The sequence below is a fragment of the Pleurodeles waltl genome, chromosome 8, assembly GCF_031143425.1.
Source record: "Pleurodeles waltl isolate 20211129_DDA chromosome 8, aPleWal1.hap1.20221129, whole genome shotgun sequence".
NCBI lineage: Eukaryota > Metazoa > Chordata > Amphibia > Caudata > Salamandridae > Pleurodeles > Pleurodeles waltl.
In genome coordinates, this window is record NC_090447.1 from 370,736,320 (window position 1) to 370,760,738 (window position 24,419).

Sequence of the window (24,419 nt, forward strand, 5' to 3'; positions counted from 1 at the left end):
GTCAGGCTTATCTCATAAGCAATGTGTAAGGCATTTGTACATAACACACCATTACACAATGAAAACACTACAAAAGGACACCACACCACTTTTAGAACAATAGCCAATATTTATAGCTGTAAAACAAGACCAAAACGAGAAAAATTCAACATACGGTTCTAAAGATATGAATTTTGTAAGATTTAACTTACAAATACAGTTCATTGAAGTTGATAGCTCCACCTGGGGCTATCACTGAGTCATGATCAATAAAACCAACAGTTCAGGCCAGCCGTGGTGTCGCGGGCCAGCTACAGATTCAGGAAGATCCGTAAACAGTACCTTGGAATTGCAGGGCGTGATGATCCCCACAATGAGATCAGGAAAGCAGAGTTGCAGTGTTGGTTCCAGAGTTGAAGCGGGTCCCTTGAAGTCACATGCATTGTAGATCGAACTCTGGGCTGAGGAAGTCAAGAGCACTGGTGTGGAGGGTGTTGGGGCTGTGGTCCGAAGCGGGATGATGCGACTTGTGGTGCTCACAGGTCACGGTGCAGGCAGCGATTAGGTGACGGCAGCACCAGTGAGACCAGGGCTGCGGTGTCAAGTGGGGCGGTGCTACGGTCGGGATCACCAGGTCACAGTGCAGGCAGCGTAGTCATCATTGCTGAAGTGCTGTCATTGGTAGGCCCAAGCCTGCGGAGCGGGATGGGACGGGGCTTTGTGAACCTCACAAGAGGTGTCCACAGGCCACGTGCAGGCAGGGATGCCTGGTGACGACACTGGAGCCGATGTTGCTGGCGTCGGTGGACTACAGCTGCCCTTTGCTCTCTTTTACATCAGAAGCAGCATATGCAGGCCAGTTCAACAAAGTAACACAGTAAAAGGACAGTAGTCCTACTCCAGCTCTTCAGCTCTTCTCCTTGGCAGAGGTTCCTCTTGATTCCAGAAAGATTCTAAAAGTCTGGGGTTTTGGGTCCACTACTTATACCCCTTTCTGCCTTTGAAGTTGGCACACTTCAAAGCAAAGTCTCAAGTGTCTGTAAGATCCTTCCTTGTCCAGGCCAGGCCCCAGACACAAACCAGGGGGTTGGAGACTACATTGTGTGAGGGCAGGCACAGTCCTTTCAGCTGTGAGTGACTGCTCCTCCCTCCCCTCCTAGAACAGGTAGCTCATCTGGATATGCAGGATACATCCCAGCTCCCTTTGTGTCACTGCCTAGATGAAAAGTGCAAACAGCCCAACTGTCAAACTGACCCAGACAGGGAGTCACAGAATGGTTTAAGCAAGAAAATGCCTACTTAAGTGGGATTTTGAAACTCACAATCCAAAAACCAACTTCACTAAAATATGTATTTTTAAATTGTGAGCTCAGACACCCCAAACTCTGTATTTCTATCTGCTCTCAAAGATAATCTGCACTTGAATAATATTTAAAGGCAGGCCCCATGTTAATCTATGAGGGAGATAGGCCTTGCAACAGTCAAAACTTAATTTGCAGAATGTCACGGTCAGGACATGTAAAACACATCAGTACATGTCCCACCTTTAACACACACTGCACCATGTCCATGGGGCTACCTAGGGCCTACTTTAGGGGTGCCTTACATGTATAAGAAGGGAAGATTCAGGCCTGGAAAGTGGGTACACTTGCCAAGCCAAAGTGGCAGTTTAAAACTGCACACACAGACACTGCAGTGGCAGGTCTGAGCCATTTTTACCAGGCTACTAATGTGGGTGGCACAACCGGTGCTGCAGGCCCACTAGTAGCATTTGATTTATAGGCCCTAGGCACCTCTGGTGCACTTTACTAGAGACCTACTACTAAATCAAATATGCCAATCATGGATAAACCAATCACCAATATGATTTACATGGGGAGCATTTGCACTTTAGCACTGATCAATGAATCAATCTATTTGTAGAGCGTGACTATTCACCTGTTAGGGTCTCAAGGCGCTGAGGGGGGCAGAAGTGAAGGTAAGAGGGGATCAGGTGAAGAGACAAGTTTTGAGGTCCTTTCTGAATTGTGATAGAGTGGGAGATCTTCTGAGGTGGATAGGGAGGGAGTTCCAGGTCTTGGCAGCATGGTAGGAGAAGGACCTTTCTCCGGCTGTGGCCTCCCGGATGCGTGGGACGGCGGCGAGGGCAAGGTCGGCGGAGCCGAGTTGCCTGGTGGGCGTGTACAAGTGGAGTATTTGGTTGAGGTATTCTGGTCCGGCATTGTGGAGGGCTTTGTATGTATGGGTGAGATCAGCTACTGATCAGCAGTATTAAAGTACGCAGAGACAATACACCAGCAAAAACAGAGTCCAGTATACCATAAAAACAGGAGGTAAGAAGGCAAAGAGACAGGGGAGACACACCAAAAAGTTGCCATTTCTAATAGATTGTTTGTATGCTACAATTATTATTAATGTGTCTTTTTGATCATTAAATACTTCTTGAAATTAAAAAATGTGAGACCTCGGTGACATCAAGGATGCTAGCATTGAAAATATGCTTTCTCTTACCAACGTGACTTCCTCGTCACTTTTTTCATTGATGCTTCCTCCAGTTGCCAAAAGATTTTGGACATCAGACATCATAGTCATTTGTCGCTGAACCTTCATCTGGCGAAGGCAATTCACATCAATGCCTAAGAAAAATAACACATTCAGACGCACATATTAGATTATTTTTGAGGAGCCTAAAAATTCGAAGCACATTGACAAATGTTCCAAAATAATTCTTGCAGGATCATGTTTTGCAAAGATCATGATGGCTAGTTTTGCATGATTTTACTGATCCAAACGCCCAACTCATGAACACTTTTTCATATCTAAATGTAACTTGTAACATCAGCAAAATGATTTTGAGATCTTCTCTCCTTAATCTCAGTCATAGTAACAGGATTAGTGGAAATTGACAGCCATAAGGTACAGAAGTTACTCAAAAAGAGCATGTTTGTTGCATTTAGAAGTCAGGGCTATGACCTTGATATTGGACATTTCGGGATGAAGTACCCTGCTGCAGAGATGAACGGCCACAAACATCAGTGGGTATTCACCTATCATTTACTGGTAGGTTTCCACCTTAAGAGCCACCAATATGGAACATTCCCATGTGTAGATGGGTGTGTAGAGGATGGTGTTTATCAATGAAGAAAAACCAAGCTTCATGAATTAAAAACAATATTTTTTAAAAATCTACAGTATTATCACATTTACGTCTGCAGAAGTTTTCACCTGTTATAAATTCTCTCTTCCTAAACCTTGTATTATCCCCTTAAATGAATAAAATCGCATACTTTTAAAATTCTTTGTCAAAATGTCAGAGATCTGTACCACATAAGAATATTGTTATAGGATCTGAGAAATGGGCCCAATATGTCTCAGTAGCGTGTTTTCTTGCTAAGTTAACATGTGTTGACGATATAGTGCAGATTCTTTGTAATTTTGTCTTTGGACGGCTCCCTTGAGCCACAGCTGATGAGCCTTGGGAGGCACCTGTGCGCCATGAGTGGTACATTAACCTGAGAAAACATTTGGTGGCATTTCAAGCAAGCCCCAATACCATGCTGCTCCCTGCTGATGACGGGCTAAACCCAGAAACACGTGTACAGGGATAAACAGCACTTGCTGCGCCTACAGAGGTGAAAGACTTTATTACTTTCTGAATGGACTCCGAAGTCGACTGCATTTACCATGATGCGTTGGGGTTGGACTTTGTTGCTGGAGTGTAGGCAGTGTGCTCCCTTTCTTTATAATTTTGTCTTTGGACGGCTCCCTTGAGCCACGGCTGACGAGCCTTGGGAGGCACCTGTGCGCCATGAGTGGTACATTAACCTGAGAAAACATTTGGCGGCATTTCAAGCAAGCCCCTATACCATGCTGCTCCCTGCTGATGACGGGCTAAACCCAGAAACACGTGTACAGGGATAAACAGCACTTGCTGCGCCTACAGAGGTGAAAGACTTTATTACTTTCTGAATGGACTACGAAGTCGACTGCATTTACCATGATGCGTTGGGGTTGGACTTTGTTGCTGGAGTGTAGGCAGTGTGCTCCCTTTCTTTGTAATTTTGTCTTTGGACAGCTCCCTTGAGCCACGGCTGACGAGCCTTGGGAGGCACCTGTGCGCCATGAGTGGTACATTAACCTGAGAAAACATTTGGCGGCATTTCAAGCAAGCCCCTATACCATGCTGCTCCCTGCTGATGACGGGCTAAACCCAGAAACACGTGTACAGGGATAAACAGCACTTGCTGCGCCTACAGAGGGGAAAGACTTTATTACTTTCTGAATGGACTACGAAGTCAACTGCATTTACCATGATGCGTTGGGGTTGGACTTTGTTGCTGGAGTGTAGGCAGTGTGCTCCCTTTCTTTGTAATTTTGTCTTTGGACGGCTCCCTTGAGCCACGGCTGACGAGCCTTGGGAGGCACCTGTGCGCCATGAGTGGTACATTAACCTGAGAAAACATTTGGCGGCATTTCAAGCAAGCCCCTATACCATGCTGCTCCCTGCTGATGACGGGCTAAACCCAGAAACACGTGTACAGGGATAAACAGCACTTGCTGCGCCTACAGAGGTGAAAGACTTTATTACTTTCTGAATGGACTACGAAGTCGACTGCATTTACCATGATGCGTTGGGGTTGGACTTTGTTGCTGGAGTGTAGGCAGTGTGCTCCCTTTCTTTGTAATTTTGTCTTTGGACGGCTCCCTTGAGCCACAGCTGACGAGCCTTGGGAGGCACCTGTGCGCCATGAGTGGTACATTAACCTGAGAAAACATTTGGCGGCATTTCAAGCAAGCCCCTATACCATGCTGCTCCCTGCTGATGACGGGCTAAACCCAGAAACACGTGTACAGGGATAAACAGCACTTGCTGCGCCTACAGAGGTGAAAGACTTTATTACTTTCTGAATGGACTACGAAGTCGACTGCATTTACCATGATGCGTTGGGGTTGGACTTTGTTGCTGGAGTGTAGGCAGTGTGCTCCCTTTCTTTGTAATTTTGTCTTTGGACGGCTCCCTTGAGCCACGGCTGACGAGCCTTGGGAGGCACCTGTGCGCCATGAGTGGTACATTAACCTGAGAAAACATTTGGCGGCATTTCAAGCAAGCCCCTATACCATGCTGCTCCCTGCTGATGACGAGCTAAACCCAGAAACACGTGTACAGGGATAAACAGCACTTGCTGCGCCTACAGAGGTGAAAGACTTTATTACTTTCTGAATGGACTACGAAGTCGACTGCATTTACCATGATGTGTTGGGGTTGGACTTTGTTGCTGGAGTGTAGGCAGTGTGCTCCCTTTCTTTGTAAATGTGTTGACGATATGCTGAGACTTGCCATAGCATTATAATCTAGTGCAGAGGCCTATACCAGTTGTTAAAGGCCCCTGAATTTTAATTATAGGCCCTTGTAATGAGGAAAAGGGCCTTTAACAACCAGGAAAGCTCACATTAGACCGGCTATAGAGTTAGTAGAACATTTGATCCACTGAGGGTAAAATGAGCTAAAGGAAGAATAAGAAAAGGAAGCTTTGGAATGTTGGAGCAGGAAGCCTATAGCACCTATTATTGGCACCTAACCACCTTATTTTCTTTATTAAAGTTTTCAACACAACAGTGGTCTAATGTATGATAAATTAGCAATCTATTTTAAATAGGTAATTTAACAGACAAACCATGATGTTTTATTTCTGAAACTGGACATAGGCACAATATCAACATATTATAGGATTAAAACACAGAAAACTAATATTTATAATTAATAATGCATATTCCAAAAGTATACTTTTGTTTTCTAAATGGTGACTGCTTTTTAATATATCATGTACTTTTGAAATGGGGTCTTTGGTTGGCAGTCAGGTTACCCCCTGTCCAAGCAATGACGCTCACTCTAGTCATGGGAAAGCAGCCTACATTGAAAAAGTCAGCGATGCGTCGATTCCTTATTCGCAAGTGAGGGCGTGCGTGGTATTCTTCTCCAGTTGGATTGGCTATGTGTTTTTTTTCTCTCTCACAAGATAGTGATGTGTTGATTTCCGGACAGGACACCTCGGATTCGCGCAGGTTCAAGATGACTTTGATGCCCAGTGACGATGCATGGGACATCTTGTGGAACAGTGTTATAAAACTGCTCTGCGTGGGGTTTACGTCGTTATCAACAGCCACAAGTGGGTGTTGCGCCATTTCTCCAGCCACGCTGTGTCGATGTCCCAGACGCGATGCAGGTGGAGTGTCGATTTCAGCCACAAAGCGGGTGGCGTGTCATTCATCAGTCGTGTTGCAGAGGGTGCATCGAAAATTTCCCCACACTGCGTTCTGTGCATGGATGTCAATCTTTTTTCTGACAGCTTCACCTTTCAAGGGCCCAAGGACTGGATAGGGCACCACTCGGCAGGGCAGAAGTCTCAGCAGTGAGTCCAGGTGCTGGCAGAGGAAGCCTTTGATGGCCCTGAGACTTCAAAAAAGGAGGCAAGCTCAGTTCAAGCCCTTAGAGATTCTTCTCAAACAGGAATGTACAACAAAATCCAGTTCTTGTCCCCTTTCACAGACAGAAATAGCATCTGCAGGATAGCCTAACAAAGCACAGTCATAGGCAGGGGCAGCACTCAGTTCTTCCGCTCTTCTCCTTGGCATAGGTTCCTCTTGGTTCCAGAAGTGATCTTGAAGAAATCTGAAGTCTGTTGTTTTGGCCCCACTACTTATACCCCCCTCTGCTTTGGAAGTAGGCAAACTTGAAAGGAAAGTCTCAGTTGTTCGCAAGATCCTGCCTTGCCCAGGCCAGGCCCCAGACACACACCAAGGGGTTGGAGACTGCATTGTGTGAAGGCAGGCGCAGCCCATTCAGGTGTAAGTGACCACTCCTCCCTCTACTCTAGCTCAAATGGCTCATCAGGACATGCAGGCTACACTCCAACTCCCTTTGTGTCACTGTCTAGAAGAGATTCACAAACAGCCCAACTGTCAGTCTGACCCAGACAGGGAATCCACAACCAGGCAGTGTCGCAGAATGATTAAAGCAAGAAAATGCCTTCTTTCTAAAAGGTCTTTTGACTGATACGCCTGAGAGAAACTGACGCCGAGTTGCCGGCGCATTGAGAAAATAAGTCAAAGTGAAAGAGATGACCTTTGGAGACAAATTGGTTGAAATAAAAAATGTAAGGATTATTCACATAAATTCCAGATGTGAGGCGAGGAGAATTGTTGTTGGAAGAAGATTGGTACCTCTGGATAGAGGGTGTACTGAGTAGGTCCCTTATCATTTTAGTCCTGAAGAAGACCCGTGTGTGAGCCCGGAACTAGCCCGAGAGCAAGAGAGGGTTGAAATGTCGATGATGTTGGTTGTGCCTGGATGTGTTCCTTTTTTCCGTACTATGAAGGAAGGACTTTAATGGGGATTCAATACCATTGGAATTATAGAAATGATTCAATGTGGAAAAGGATTAACCGACAGGCTTTTCTTTTAATAATTTTTTGTCTCTTGAAGGGATAGGTGTGAGATTTATGTTCTCCTTTTTCTTTCTTCCATCACGAGCACTTGATCTTGATCTACTTGCAACATTATAATATCGAAGGAGCCCAAGAATTTGGTGACCTCTGCATCTTCCAATTTTGATTGCAAGCCCCCCATGTTCCATGAGCAGAAGCTTAATGATCCTTGTTTGGAAGATGTTTGATGGGTTGTCATTCAGGCTTTTGTGGCAATCTGGGAGCTAACACTGTTGGGAGCCAGGACCAATTATCTTCTGGATGGCCATCTCTAAGGGATTCTCCAACTATTATCCTTCTCCAGCCCTCCTCTTCCCTTATTTCAATCTTTAAATCTAGTGGCGATGCCGCTCTTTGTCCTGATGGCTCTTGGCCAAGTTCTTCAGACTGTGGATTCCCAGCTACACCTCGTAGGACGGACCGGGTGGCTGCTCTTTTCCTGTTCGGATCGCTTTTCTGTGCTAACGGGTATGGGTATCTTTCTCTCAGATAGTAGCATACCTCAATTCCCCAGTCTTTCAAGATGTTTCTTTTTCTTATGATTTGCTTTTGTGATTCCGGGGAAGCATATCACTACCGTGGGGTCTGTGAACTGGCTAACCTGTGCATTGATAAATTTAATGGCGGTGATGTCATCTGAACTCACTGCTGCCAGATCTTGAAGGGCTTTTATTAATTTGAGAATAGTGGAGCGGTTAAGCATGTCTTTTGGACCTCTAGATTTATACTCTGGAATCCATAGCAACTGCAAGCCTCGGTCACGCGTAACCTGGTTCGAACTGTCTGCCATATTTGCCTGTACTATTCCGGTCTCTGCCAAATTTGCCCTTAGGTGATGGTTCCTTATTATTGCGTCAGCCGCTTCAGCTTTGGTTTTTACCTCCGCAGGGTAGACCTTAGCTTAGCCTGAATGGGTGCTTGGGCTGCAATGCAGTGGGTGCTTGTCGGTTCTGGGAACCTGGAGTCCTACCCAACAGCTCTTTGCCTACCGCAGCCCGATCCTGGGGCGGAGGCCCCTCTTGATCTTGATTTAATTCTTGTAATTTACCATTGATGCCTGTGACGAAGACTGCCAGAGTGTTTAATAAATCTACCTGAATATCCATCTTATGAGACTGAAACTGTAGGGCTGTTACTGTTGTCTGCATCAAGTTCAAAATTTCCGCCCATTTGTCTGTTACTGGCACCAGGGAGGCAGCGGGCATGTTTGAGCCACTTCTTTGGGATGTCCTGGAGGCTTGGCTAGTCTGGGTGGGACCCCGAATATCCCCAACTTCTTCCTGCGTCCTTAATGCTATATACCCGTGGTCTGTGTTTTTTGGGCTGATAACAGGGAAATTAAATTTGGGTCTGGTGCTCATCCGGGGTGACTGTCGCCCTTCTCTCCCTACTCTCCACCGGGCATTGTCCTCCTCATCTATGGAATTGTTTGAGGAGGCAGGGTGCTGTTTGGACAGGCTTCCCCACACCAGAGGATGAGATACTGAATCCTGGCCACTTGAGATGGACCGTGACCCTCCTGGTATAGGAGAGATAACTTTGGGGGTTTTGGTGTATTTTGGGTCCATGGACCTAGCCCATGAAGCTCTACCCTCCAGTATGCTGACAATCGGGGACAGTGGTGGAGGCGGAGGGTTGTTACCTTCATCCTTCTGACCCTTTCTCCGGTTCAAGCCCAGGTCCTGGGCCAATGAGGTGGGGAGGAGTGGTTGATGTTTCATGGTCTGTTTGTTACTCCAAATTAATCCGCTATTTTGTGGGATTTAGCTGGTGCCAGGGCCGGGGTGGCCTTTCAAACCTGTCTCAGGCCTGCCATTGCAGTGCCTGTGTGTGCAGGTTACTGCCACTTTGACTTGACATTTAAAACTACTTGAAAAACCATTAAACTCCCCTTTTATTGCAAACAGGTCAACCCTAGGGTAGGGCCTAGGTCGCCCTATGGCCACGATGCTATGTAAGTAAAAGATTGGACATATACTTTTATATTTTGCATGTTCTAGTAGTGACAAACAGCCTATTTTTTCATTTTTCACTACTGTGAGATCTGATCCTCTCATAGGTTAGCGTTAGGAGTTCTCGTATACACTTTTAAGTGGTAATTCCGGATTAGAAAACAGTAGCTTTGTCATGTTTGGTATGTTTGGAATGATAATGATAAATCCTCTTTACTGGTGAAGTTGGATTTAATGCTACTATTTTAGAAATGCCACATTTAGAAAGTGGGTATTTCACTAAACTTATACTGTGTGCTTTGCAGCCTGCTTCCAATCCATATATGACCTAGTTGACAGCTACACTTTGTGCATACTCTCTAGACAGCTACAACAAAGGAAGGGCTGGGTGTGACAGGGGACACATCTGCACTTATCTGCATACTGATAGTTTTCCTGGGCTGGGCGAGGGACAGGTGGTTCACACAGGTTGTGTCCTGCTCTCACACAAAGGGCTGATTTACCTCCTACTGATCATGCGGAACCAGGGCTGGGCTGAAAGGAATTGTTGTGCCCTTCTAAAGGTTCTGTTGAAGTCATCCCTTCATCAAAGGCATTTTTTAGTATATGTACTAGGGATCTGACCCAACGTTTTTAGACACTGTCAGGACATGTAACAAGACACTGCTGAATCAACATGCTGCACTTTGCCAGAGGAATGCTGTGCTGCCAGGAGGAATCAGCACTGGGACTAATTACTTTGTTGTGCTGACCTGCTGCCTGCTGGGTTGCTAGAGGGACTGCCCCCTGCTACAAGTAAACTTATATGCTGGCCTGCCTGCTCCTCACCTCTTGCCCTAGTGCTCTCCAATGCAAAAGAGTACATTGTTCCTGGAGGGATTATTTCATTTCTTACTTATTATTATAATAATGACTCAGTCCAATCTGCATATCATTGAAAGCATTACAGAATGAACAAAACACAACAGGCAACGTATTGGTAAATGAACATTAGTATTTTGCATCATATAAAAAAATACATCCTAAATAGTAAACACTGTTGTCCCTCCTAGTGTTCTCCAAGGGCATATTGGCTTGCCCTCTCTTTCTGGAATCTCAAGGCCCTAAAGATCTGCACTCTAAATCTCTTTGCCGTGGGACTCTGCCACCTGTGAGTAAAGAGGGTGTGTTAACTAGGAGTTGTAATTGACTGCTCTTTGCTTTTAAGCACGGCGTGGGTGAAGCAATGTATCCTGTCCCAAACCTGAAGGGCAGACGCTTTGGGTGAAATTCTCCTAACCAGTGCATGCCGTGCACTCTAAATCCCCAGAGCAGTGCTTCATTTCTTGGCACTGCACTCCTGCTGAGGTCAGCGAGCTGCATCCTAGCTAAGAGGCGTTGCCTGGGCAACATGGGAGATGCTGACCAACTTCATCCCTGTTTTCTTCTTCCCCTTACTGAGAGATGAGACCCACGTGATTCAATCATGTCTGAAAACTCAGAGACCCTAACAGGAGAAGCCACTACTGGGAACATGGGTGCATGACGGATGGCAGAGTCGGCCCAAACACGCAGTGCCTTCCAGTCACTGAGGCCCGAAGGTACTGTGAGCGAGGGTAGCTCCATGGGCCGCCTAGGGCTGCACCGCAGCCCCAGCGGGTCATTAGGTGGAACATTTCATGGTTAGTAGGGGCTGAGGGAGGGATCTCACACTCACACCAGGGAAACACTGCTGACCATAAAAACACTTCACCAGGACTTGTTGGCTCTTTGCTTGTACCGCTTTTGCACTGGAGAATTACGGAGGTTAATCCTCGATGGGGATCATTCCTGAAATTTACCATACAGTCCCTCATTGCCAGCAATTATGGCAAAAAGGCCTTACCACTTCAGAGGTACACTGAGAATATCGGTTACAAATCAATAGGAGTACAGGGGTTCCGGGGTCCATGTTTAGATGATACATTTAATGTATGCCCTTAAAAAGACTGGGTTGCTTGGGAAAGTTTCTAGGGGGTATGTGCCTTTCGAATGATATGTATATACCTCCTAGAAGTATACATATGACTTGTTAGACATGACATCCTTGGCGTAGTCTACCATGTTTTGTGTGCCTCCGCCTTTTATTTTTTGACTGTGTGCTGGACTTTGTTTTTGCTGGTTTTGGTACTCTGGGCACTTTACCATTGTTGACCAGTGTTAACATGCACCTGCTCCCTGTGTAAATTGTATGAGTAATTGGCTTTTCATTGATTGACATATTTCATTTATTAGTAAGTCTATAGTAAAGTGCAGTAGAGGGGCCCAGGGCTAGTAAATGCCAATAGTGGGTGTTAGACCTGCCAGCCTTAGGGTGGTCACCCCTAACTTTTTGCCTGCCTCCCTCCACTTTTGAGATACTGTTTTTGCTGGTTTTAAGACTCTGTGCACTTTACCACTGCTAACCAGTGCTAAAGTTCATATGCTCTCTCCCTTTAACATGGTAACACTGGATCATACCCAATTGGGCTATTTAATTTACTTACAAGTCCGTAGTAGAGTGCACTATATGTGCTCAGGGCCTGTAGAATAAATGCTACTAGTAGGCCTGCAGCACTGATTGTGCCACCCACTTCAGTAGCCCCTCGACCTTGTCTCAAGCCTGCCATGGCAAGGCCTGTGGGTGCTGGTTAGGCAAAAGGCTATGTAGTTTACATGTCCTGGTAGCGTAAAACTCCTAAATTCATTTTACACTGCTGTGAGGCCTGCTCCCTTCATAGGCTAACATTGGGGCTGCCCTCATACATTGTTTGAGTGGTAGCTGCTGATCTGAAAGGAGTAGGGTAGGTCATATTTAGTATGGCCAGAATGGTAAGATAAAATCCTGCTGACTGGTAAAGGTGGATTGAATATTACTATTTTAGAGATGCCACTTTTAGAAAGTGAGCATTCCTCTGCACTTAAATCTTTCTGTGCCTTACAATCCACATCTGGCTGGGCTTGCTTAACAGCTCCCTCGAGCATTCACTCAGACACACCCCAAACACAGGATACTCAGCCTCACTTGCATACATCTGCATTTTGAATGGGTCTTCCTTGGCTGGGAGTGTGGAGGGCCTGCTCTCACATAAAGGACTGCCACACCCCTTACTGGGACCCTGGCAGACAGGATTGAACTGAAAGGGGACCTTGTGGACTTCTAAGCCACTCTTTGAAGTCTCCCTGACTTCAAAATCACATTTGGGTATTTAAACAGGGCTTCTGCTCTTACCACCTCAGACACTTTCTGGAGAAGAGAACCTGAACCAGAACCTGCATCCTGCCAAAAAGACATGCCTGGCTGCTCAAAGGACTCACATGTCTGCTTTCTGTGAAGCACTGCTGCCTTGCTGTTGCCCTGCTGCCTTGCTGCTCTCCGGCTGTGGTGAAGAAGTGCTCTCCAAGGGCTTGGATAGAGCTTGCCTCCTGTTCCCTGAAGTCTCAGGACCAAAAAGACGTCATCTCTGCAAGAAGGACCCCTTGTGTGGTGAAAATCGATGCACAGCCTGGCAGAAACTACACACAGTCTGCACCGTGGTGAAAATGTCACCGCACACTGAACTGGAACGACGCAGCCCGACTTCGCAATGAGAAGATCGATGCAGCGCCAGCGTAGCGATGGGAAATTTGACACACGCCTCACCGAATAGACGCACAGCTGAGCCGGAACAACACAGCCTGACTTCCAGAGAGGTATCGACCCAGCACCTGCCGAGCGGTAGAAAATTAGACTCAACACCTACTGGTTCGACGCAGCTGCTGTGGCTTCATTCTAGCAGCGCTGGAAATCCACGCATCATCCCTGGGTCATCTGAAACCTCGCAACCCGAAGAGGATCCACGACTGAGTGCCGGAAATCAACGCACAGTCGTACCTGTGTGAAAACTAAATGACGCATCGCCGTGTGCGGCCTGAGAAATCGACGCACACCCCTTTGTTTCCACGCATCTCCTTCTCTGCGCTCCTTTGCAGAGATTTTTCACACGAACCAGGTGCTTTGTGCTTGAAAGAGACTTTGTTTGCTTTAAAAAGACTTAAGATACTTTATATCACTTTTCAGTGATATCTCAACATATACTTATTGCATTTTAATTGTTTTGACCTGCATTTATCCAGATAAATATGATATATTTTTATAAACACTGTGTGGTGTTTTTTTGTGGTGCTATAATGTGTTATTGTATGATTTTTTGCACAAATACTCTACACATTGCCTTCTAAGTTAAGCCTGACTGCTCAGTGCCAAGCTACCAGAGGGTGGGCACAGGATCATCTGGATTGTGTGTGACTTACCCGGACTAGAGTGAGGGTCCTTGCTTGGACAGAGGATAACCTGACTGCCAACCAAAGACCCCATTTCTAACAGTGGGCTTGCAGCACTGATTGTGCCACCCACATGAGTAGCCCTCTAAACATAGCTCTGACCTGCCACTGCAGTGTCTGTGTGTGCAGTTTTAACTGACCAATTCGATCTGGCAAGTATACCCTCTTGCTAGGCCAAAATCTGCTCTTTTTATGCATGTATGGCACTCCTAAGGTAGGCCGTAGGTAGCCCCTTGGGCAGGGTACAGTGTATGTTAAAGGTAGGACATGTAGTGATGTGTTTTACATGTCCTGACAATGAAATACGCCCAAATTCAATTGTCATAGTTCGAAGGCCTTTCTCCCTTATGGGTTAACATGGGGGCTGCCATTAAATAACTTTTAAGTGCAGTTTCTGGGAGCAGATAGAACTTTGGATTTTGGTGTCTTTGAACTCACACAACTTTTGGTAAAGTTGGTTTTTAGATTGTCAGTTTGACAATGCCACTTTTAGAAAGTGGGCATGTTCTTGCTTAAACCATTCTGTGACTCTGTCTGGTTGTGTATTCCCTGTCTGGGTCAGACTGACAGTTGGGCTGTGTGTGAATATCTACTAGACAGTGAAACAAAGGGAGCTGGGGTATAGCCTGCATATCCTGATGGGTCATCTCGGCTACAGTGGAGGGAGGAACTGACACACACCTGAATGGGCTGTGCCTGATCTCATGCAATGCAGTCTCCAACCCCTTGGTGTGTGTCTGGGGCCAGGCCTGGGCAAGTCAGGATCTTGTGAACTACAGAGACTTTCCTTTAAAGTGTGCCTACTTCAAAGGCAGAAAGGGGTAAAAGTAGTGGACCCAAAACCCCAGATTTTTAGATTACTTCCGAACTCAAGAGGAACCTATGCCAAGGAGAAGAGCGGAAACTGCTGGAGGAGGAGTACTGCCCCTTTTGCCTGTGACTGTGCTTTGCTGGGTTAACCTGAAATTGCTCCTTCTGCCTGAAAGAGGGCAAAGATTGGACTTTGTGGTATATTCCTACTTGTGGAGTGTCTCCAAGGGTTTGAACTGAGATTGCCTCCTGTTTAAAACTCTCAGAGCAATGAATGACTTCCTCTCCCAGCACCTGGACTCTCTGCTGAGACTCCTACCTTGCCAAGTGGTGCCCACACCAGTCTCTGAGCCTTTGAAAGGTAAAGCTGGTGGAACCAGGACCAAAATCCATGCACAAGAGCACCACCTGCAACCCGGCTGTAAAAACGATGTAACATCTGCATTGCGGCTGAGAAATCAGCACACCACCGCCTCTGGAAAAGTGACGCATCACGGTTGGAGAAACAACGCAACACCAGCTTGCGGCTACTGAAATTAATGCAAGGCCCACGCAGCACAGTTCCTAATCACTGTGCTGCCAGATTTCACACGCATCGTTGCTGGGCATCAAAATCGACATGAACCTGTCCGGACCCAAGGTGTCCATCCAGAAATCGACGCATCACTCTCTTGCATGAGAGAAAGATTATGCATTGCCTACCTGACCGGAGAAGAAATGAAGCACAGCCTCACTTGCGAGTAAGGAATCGATGTATCACTGACTTTTCCAATGTACACACGCCCATGCACCTTTATTTTTGATGCAAGCCAGGTACTTTGTGTAAAATGAACGCATCCATTGTTTTCTATGGAGTAAGACTCTTTTCAACTTAAACATTCATAACTCTACTTGTGTATGTTGGGTTTATGCCGTTTTGGTCTTGTTTGATTTAGATAAATATTGGCTATTTTTCTAAACTGGTGTTGTGTCCATTTTGTAGTGTTTTCACTGTATTACTGTGTGTTTCGGTACCAATACTTTACACATTGTCTCTGAGATAAGCATGACTGCTTGTGCCAAGCTACCAAGGGGGGGAGCAGGGGTTATCCTTGGTGTGTGTCTCCCTTACCCTGACAAGAGTGAGGATGCCTGTTTGGACAGAGTGCAAACTGAGTGCCAACCAGAGACCCCATTCCTAACATGACTCATGTTGTGTGTGATGTATGAGCCTTGTGTTTTGCTGCATTACTTATGTGATTTTCCCAAACAATCTGCATTACCTGCATAGTATTTATGAGGTATGCCATTTGGGTGGGATGTATAATATAGCAATCTACTTTTACATAATCCTGTGTGGAGTCTCTTTTTGAGGTGTTTTCATTGTGCTACTGTTGAGTGTGTTGAGCAAATACTTTACACATTGCCTTGATGATAAGTCTGCCTGTTCTGTGTCAATCTACTAGAGGGTGAGAACAGATTATCTTTTATGTGTAAGTTACTTGCCCTGATAAGAGTGCTGGGTTCTGTCTGGCTTAGGTACACACTCTAGCCAAGCAGAAACCCATTTCTAACACAACCAAACACAAAAAATCTAATAAGTAGAAGATATGCAATTTTTAAATTTGCAGGTAAATAAAGCAACTTCAAGTACAAATCCCCACTTTTGTTATCTGGTTGTGCGAGACCGGGTAAAAGTGATAAGTTCAGACAGACTGCTATAGAGCGTGGGCCAGGTTCAGTGATAGGTTTAGTCTCATTGAAAGAGTTACCTTTAAAGTCTGGCACAAAGAGTTCTGTTGCTGATGGATAGAGCCATGAAAAGCAGGAAGAATGCCACAGATGGTAGTTGAAGTAGAGTTAAGATTCTGTTGTGTGTATCAGATGGTCATTACTGGAGCTTCACATTGCTGGTCACTGCGAGCTGCTAATGCTGTAGCATGAAACACAGATCTCGTGTTGTCGGTGCTTCTGGCGGGTGCTGTCGTGCAAAGTAGAGGTCACTGGAGCTTTGCATTGGCAAGCAGTGCAGGTGGCAAGATCATGGTGGGACCAGCCTGTTCATGTTTGCAAAGAGCTCAAACTTCATGCTTTCTCCTCTACTTGAGGATAGAGCTCAGCTGATGCAACACCAATGGGCCTGGAACTGAGGGGCTCCTCTTGGGTTCAGGAACTCACTTCAGCAGAGGCTAGCAGGGCTCATGCAAGCTCAGTTGTAGGTCCAGTTGCAGGTCCAAGCAGCAGATCAGCTAGGCAGTTGCAGGGTGCCTCTGCAGCTCTTTATATCACCATAGCTCTGATCAGTAGTCGGAACAGGAGGTCAGCTAGCTAACCCTTGGATTCAATTCAGTCTGGGAAAAAGGGTGAAGATCCAGTGTTCCTTTTCATCAAGCAGGGCAGCAGACAGCAGAGCAGCAGAGTGGTAGGACAGCAGAGTGACGGTCCTTCTGGGATAAAAGTTTCACTGCAGTCCTTTTTCTGTAGTATCAACAGGACTGTACTGTAGAGGCGGGTCTGAGGTTCCACTATTCATACCTGGTGCCTTTATTGAAGCAGAAGAAGTTTCTAGAGAACTCCCTTTGAAGTTCTTGAAGTTTCCTGCCTACAATTCCCTAGCTCCAAGCTTGCTAAGTGAACAATGCAGTGGTGACAAGCCCTTTTTGTTAAAGCAGGGCACAGACTTTTCAGTTGAAAGTGGGGCTGTGTCCAGCTTCACCTCCTTATCCTGCCAGTTGATGGCCCGTGCAGAAACACTTAATCCCCCTATTGTGTGGCTGTCTGGGAGGAATGAACAAAGTCCAACTGTCAGCTACACCCAGTACTGAGACCTAGAAACAGGTTCCAGGCAACAAGTGGTTAGGGTGGGAAAATGTCAACTTTCTAAAGAGGCATTTTCAATCCAACGTTACCATTGAATAAGATTTTTATTTACAATTTCTCAAACTACCAAATATGAAAGATGTATTTATTCCAAATATTAAACATAATAGGTTATTTCAGTGTTATCCTATTGCAGAGGTAGACCCTGTAGTGAAAACGAATTTAAGAGTATTCACTTCCAGCACAAGTAAAACTTAACTGTATGTCCAAAGTTTTAAATACACCGCACCCTGCCCTATGCACTGTGTAGGGCCTACCCTAGGGTGACTTGCATGTATTAAAAAGGAAGGTTTAGGCCTGGCAAAAGGTTTATTCTGCCAGGTAGAAATGGCAGTTTAAACTTAATGCACAACCAGCGATGGCAGGCAGAAAACGCTTTTAAAGGGGTACTTTAGCAGGTAGCACAATGAATGCTGCAGGTCCACTAATAGCATTTAATTTACAGGTCCTGGGTACGAGTAGTATCACTTTAGTAGGGATTTATAAGTAAATTAATAGTGCCAATTTGGTGTCAGCTAATTTTAATATGTTTAAAGCAGAGAGCAATTTAGCACTGGTTAGCAGTGGTAAAGTGTGTAGAGTCCTAAAAGCCAAAAACAACAGGTTCCAAAAACAAGAAGGTGAATGCAAAAAGTTTGAGGATAACACTGCAGAAAGCCCAAGTCCAACAAACAGATACCTTAAACATCAGCATGCAGTGAGATGCATGCATGTCAATTTTACCTAAACACCTCACATGCATCTCTTTCACATTTATCACGTGGACTTTTCATGGATAACGAGTAAATAAAATGTGTTGATTGTATTTTTTATTCATAATGGCTTGGCTTTAATATTCATTTAACGCTCATATGTTCTTTTAGATACAGTTGCATGGACAAGATAAAATGGTTTCTTGCAATATCTTTTTTTTGCAGCCCTTAGCTACTCCTACCCCAGGCAACCGTCTGTCTGCCACATTAAAGATCCTGCTCTGAACAGGTACATTATACATCTTAAGAGGCACTGATAATGCATTTTACTGGGTGTGACTAATGAAGATCCCCACCAACATTTAGAAGGCAATGATGTAGAAATTGTACTTCAGTGTCAACCAGTGACCAATGGCATATGTCTGCAAATCAAGGGCTGCATCAGACTAGTCTAGCACTAATGTTACTCTGTAAGCTTACACTGCTTAAATGTTCTATACTTCTAACTGCTGAAGACTCAAAACCGTATCTCCCCTCGGCTTCTATTTTTAATACAACTGAACCTTTGGAAATAGATTTTATGTCAATGTTCATTTCAGCAGATAAGGGAAGTGAAGAAGACCTAGAAAATTGCGTAGATGAACTGGAAATCAGGTCAATGGCTTTCTCAGGGTATCAACAAGAACGTTTCAGAGGATTCTAGACCCACAATTGACTTTGTGTGTATCGAATCTCTCTTGTTTAAAAGTGGCACAGTTTTACTCAAAATCCCTAAAGCTCACTTCCTGGGATCTGAGGTCTACGAAGCTGGAGTGATAATTAAACTTAATGGTTCTAGGTCTCTAGTGGTGACTAAAATGTCTGCTGACTGTGTTTTCTTGTTCAGGCCTATCGAGAGGACGTTGGCAAAATAAATACGTAAGAGTGCTGAGCTAGGTAACATATATTTTAAAATCTTTCTATATGTCCTGGCCTAACGACTGTGGTGCACAAGCGGAATGCAACTAACACACCAGGTACCTGCTGCCCAAAGAAACTGTAACCATCTTCGAAAGGAGAAATTGGAAAAGATTATTTTTAGATGCATCTTCACCAGCCATTCCCCCTTGTGAAGAAGATCCCGATGGTGGAAAAACAACTCTAGTATGAGTAGATTATAGCCAAAGATAAATTTGTGTTTCTACGACCGGGCCATGAAGGAAAATGAAACATGGGTAATTGTCACTTTTTCTGCCATTGCATTTAAATCCATTTCAAGTCTCAACCATTTTGATGGTCAAACTAAAGGTCCCCAGACTAAAGACTGGCGAAGAAAACCTCATTAATTCCAGTCTGAAATGCCAAACTATGTGCAAAACAGAAGCCACGGATTTTTAGTAGTTACGACAGAGTTGTGAAACATGAACCTTTTATTGTCTTGTAGAAGACCATTCGGAACAAGAATGGTGGAAAGAACATCAGACGCTACTGCACTTATCCATTTTCTGTTCAGGGTACAACACCATTTCAAAGGATAATTGACATAAGGAAAGCCTACCTCACCATTATCACTTTATAGTAACGCATTCATATGATAGGGTTCCCAAAGAAACAGGAGTAACTTATTGTGTCTTACAAAGAAAACTGTATAGCAGAGAGTCCTAAAAACTGCTCTGTTAATAACACCATCACACGTGGAAGAAGAAATATTTCCATTTAAATCCATGATTGGATTTATCAAATTGTAGGGGCTTGCTTTTGGATGAATTCACTACAAAATAATTAGCACTGCAGTATATTCCTAGCCTATCAAGTCATCACTGCATTCCTAATAGCGTATCATTTAGCAATATGTCATCTGGAAAAATAAAGCAGGCAGATGCAATTCAATTATTTTTTAGGTAAGGCCAACATTGGTATCTAATGTGATTCAGAGATGAACATATTAAACAATATGGAGGGTATGAAAACCCTTGTTTACCTCCTTCAAAAGTTGCAAATCTCTTCATTTAACAAGGACATACCACGAATTAGGTCTTCATAAATTCCTATTTCTTGCATTCTAGAAAAAAAAAGTCCTACAGGCAGGGTCAAATACTGCTTTTGAGTGAATGAAATCTCAATAGAGATGAGAGGAGGAGTGTTTCAGAGCTAAAGTGTCCCAGTTAGGGAGAGAAAAAACATTATTCAAAAGAGACTGGCTTTCTGAAAACCTGTCTGTAATAGGGAAATTGTTACATATTATTCAACCCATTTTAAAAAGAGGACACCCGTATTGTGGCATATATTTTACAAGACAAAGCTTAACATCGCTAGCAGACTATAGTTGAAGGGAGAGGTAACCTCTCTTTGTGGTCTCACTAGAGACAGCTTTATCTATCTGTCTCAGACAGCATTGAAATCAATACATTATAATACTGAAAGTTCAATTTCTGCTCCCGATTCCATGAATGTCCGCCCCATTCTTGAATATGACTTATTCTTCTGTTTGTCCCTCCAACTTGTTATTTCCCCTACTACTCCCTCTCTCTCCCTTTCTCTCTCACACACTTTCTTTTCTTTTCTTCCCCATCTCTTCCCACCTCACCAGTCATCCTCTTTCCTCTCATCTCCGTGCTGCCTCTGTATTGCACCTTCCCTAATTCTTCCTTTTCTCCCTGCTCCCTAACCCCATCAGTTATCATTGTTTCTCATGCTATACAGTGCCTCTGTACTGATCCTTCTGACAGTGAACACTGCTGCTGTTGTGTCCATCTAGATTCCTTTCCCCAACTCCTTCTCCATATACTCCACCTTGTGTCAGCCAGCCACCGCATGTCACTAGCTGCTTTGCAAATGATTTAAGAATTCCACTGTCCTAGATCAATGTTGTTTAAATTTCTAAGATGAATATATATTCAATTTTGCAGCCATCCTGTAAATACACAAAATAACGTAGGACACTATTTTCTATACGTCAAGGATTGTCATCATGTTGCATCTGCAGGCAAAGTGACAGCCACTTGGAAGAGTAGAAACGAGCATATGTAATATTGCTGCCCACCACAATATCTGTAGTGCTCGCTCTGCATTTACATGGCCAATAGTGGCAACCAACAAGTACTGACAAAATGAGAATGATTAGCTCTACCAAGGCTTGTTAACCTCTTCACTGCCAGGCCTTTTCCCTTCCTGTGCTGAGCCTTATTTGGCTATTTGGGGCAGTTCGCCTTTAGGCCCTCATAAACTTCTGTCCACATAAGCTATGCATGCCAAATTTGTGTCCTTTTTTCCCAACATCCTAGGGATTCTAGGGGTACCCAGAGCTTGTGGGTTCCACTAGAGGAGACCTAGAAATTAGCCAAAATATTGCGAAAATGTCGATTTTTTAAAAAAAATGAGAAAAAAAGAGCTGCAGAAGAAGGCTTGTGGTTTTTTCCCTGAAAATAGCATCGACAAAGGGTTTGTAGTGCTAAAATCACCATCTTCCCAGCTTTCAGGAACAGGCAGACTTAAATCAGAAAATCCAATTTTTCAACACAATTTTGGCATTTTACTGGAAATATCCCATTTTTACAATTTTTTGTGCTTTCAGCCTCCTTCCAGTTAGTGACAGAAATGGATGTGAAACCAATGCTGGATACCAGAATGCTAAACATTTCTAAAAAGTAGACGAAATTCTGAATTAGCGAGGGGTAATTTGTCTAGATCCCATAACGGTTTCCTACAGAAAATAACAGCTGAAATAAAAAGATATTGAAATTGAGATTAAAAAACTGCCATTTTTCTCCCCGTTTTACTCTGTAGCTTTTTCCTGCGATGTCAGATTTTTGAAAGCAATATACTGTTACGTCTGCTGGACTCTTCTGGTTGTGGGGAAGAGCCAATAAATGAGCTGCACCTTGTAATGGGTTTTCATTGTATACCGGGTATACTGCCATTCATTTGCTGAAATATAAAGAGTGGAAAATATGTATCAAGAAAACCTTTGTATTTCCAAAATGGGCACGAGATAAGGTGTTGAGAAGCAGTGCTTATTTGCACATCTTTGAATCCCAGGGGGCCCATACTAGCATGTGAATTACAGGGCATTTCACAAAAAATGTCTTTTTTACACACTGTCTTACATTTGGAAGGAAAAAATGTAGAGAAAGACAAAGGGGCAATAACACTTGTTTTGCTCTTCTGTGTTCCCCCAAGTTTCCCAATAAAAATGGTACCTCACTTGCATGGGTAGGACTAATCCTCGCAACAGGAAATGAAACATGGACACATCACATTTTTACTTTGAAATCTGATGGGGTTTTTGCAAAGTGCCTAGCTGTAGATTTTGGCCTCTAGCTCAGCCAGCACCTGGGGAAACCTACCAAACCCATGTATTTTTTAAAACTAGACACCTAGGGGAATCCAGGATGGGGTGACTAGTGGGGCTCTCACCAGGTTCCATTACCCAGAATCCTTTGCAAACCTCAGAATTTGGCTAAAAAACACTTTTTCCTCACATTTTGGTGACGGAAAGGTCTGGAATCTGAGAGGAGCCACACATTTCCTTCCACCCAGTGTTCCCCCAAGTCTCCCAACAAAAATGGTACCTCACTTGTGTGGGTAGGCCTAGCGCCCATGACAGGAAATGCCCCAAAACACAACTTGGACACATCACATTTTCCCAAAGAAAACAGACCTATTTTTTGCAAAGTGCCTAGCTGTGGATTTTGGCTTCTAGCTCAGCCGGCACCTAGGGAAACCTACCAAACCTGTGCATTTTTTAAAATTAGACACCCAGGGGAATTCAGGATGGGGTGACTTCTGGGGCTCTCACTAGGTTCTGTTACCCAGAATACTTCGCAAACCTCAAAATCTGGCAAAAAAAACACTTTTTTTCACACATTTTGGTGACAGAAAGTTCTGGAATCTAAGAGGAGCCACAAATTACCCTCCACCTAGTGTTCCTCCAAGTCTCCTGATAAAAATTGTCCCTTATTTGTGTGGGTAGGCCGAGCGCCGGTGACAGGAAATGTCCCCAAAAAACAACATGGACACATCACATTTTCCCAAAGAAAACAAACCTGGTTTTTGCAAAGTGCCAAGCTGTGGATTTTGGCCTCTAGCTCAGCCGGCACCTAGGGAAACCTCTCACCTGGTTCTGTTACCCAGAATCCTTAGCCAAAAACACAAGTTTTCCTCACATTTCGGTGACAGAAAGTTCTGGAATCTGAGAGGAGCCACAAATTTCCTCCCACCCAGCACTCCCCCAAGTCTCCCGATAAAAATTGTACCTCACTTGTGTAGGTGGGCCAAGTGTCTGTGACAGGGAAGAACCAAAACACGTCGAAATTGTGGGGGAACCGAAGTGGGTCACAAAGGGCAGTTTGAAAAAAAAAACTTTTAGGCTGACAAGTGCAGCAGAATTTTCATCGGTATAAATAAGACAATGCTGGGTGGTAGGAATTTTGTGGATTCCTGCTAGTTCTGGAAGGTTCCATCACAGAAATGTGGGAGAAATGTGTGATTTCCAGAAAAGTTGGAGGTTTGCAGGGCACTGTGGGTAGGAAAATGGTGCGGGTGCATGTGTAGCACACCACCCTGGACTCACCCAGATGTTTAGTTTTCAGATGTGTCTAGATTTGGGGGATTTTTTCTAAATGGCAGAGTCCCAAAGCCTAAAAATTACAACCCTCACCATTCCAAGTGGGACGATTTTGAGAGTTAGCCAAGTTCTCATGGCCCAAATGTAAAACCAAAACCCAAAATAATCAAATGTACCCTTGTTTGTCGTGGGATAAGACATTTTAGTGTGCGGAGGAGAGCTGAAAGACTAACCATGCCCATACTGGTTGGTAGCCACCACCACACTACTTTTTTTCTTTTTTTAATTCCCTGGCATCTAGTAGACTTTCTGCCTCCCCGGGGTGTGGATCGGGGGTAATTGCCCCATCTGCCCACTGGGGCAGAACAACTTTGGCCCCATTTATTTGGGGTGGGGGTAAAATCTTCCCTGGTGGGCTTTCTGCCCCCCTTGGGGTCAGATGGGCTTTCCAAAAATAGGCCAATCTGCCCCCAAGAGGGCACCTGGGCATGTAAAACTAAAAAGTACATGTACAACTTTTTAAATACACTGTACCATACCCTTGGGCCTGTCAAGGGCCTACGTTAGGGGTGATACATATGTATTAAAAATGCAGGTTTGGGCCTAGTAATAGGGTCAACACACCAGGTCGACATGGCAGTGTAAAACTGCACACACAGGTTATGCAATGGCAGGCCTGAGTCATGTTTCAACGGCTACTGACGCGGGTGGCACAATCTGTGCTGCAGCCCCACCAGTAGCATTTAATTAATTTAATTTAATTTAGTTTACAGGCCC

General features: G+C 44.6%; 1 protein-coding gene across 1 annotated transcript in view; it reads right to left on the reverse strand.

The window, feature by feature from the left end:
- The window catches only part of MYO16 (myosin XVI), a 2,485,855-nt gene that overhangs the window by 1,859,867 nt on the left and 601,569 nt on the right, over window positions 1–24,419 (reverse strand). Inside the window, exon 6 of the mRNA XM_069204246.1 lies at window positions 2,491–2,615. Within this exon, the coding sequence (XP_069060347.1) occupies window positions 2,491–2,615 (125 nt within the window). The remainder of the gene's footprint in view (window positions 1–2,490; window positions 2,616–24,419) is intronic.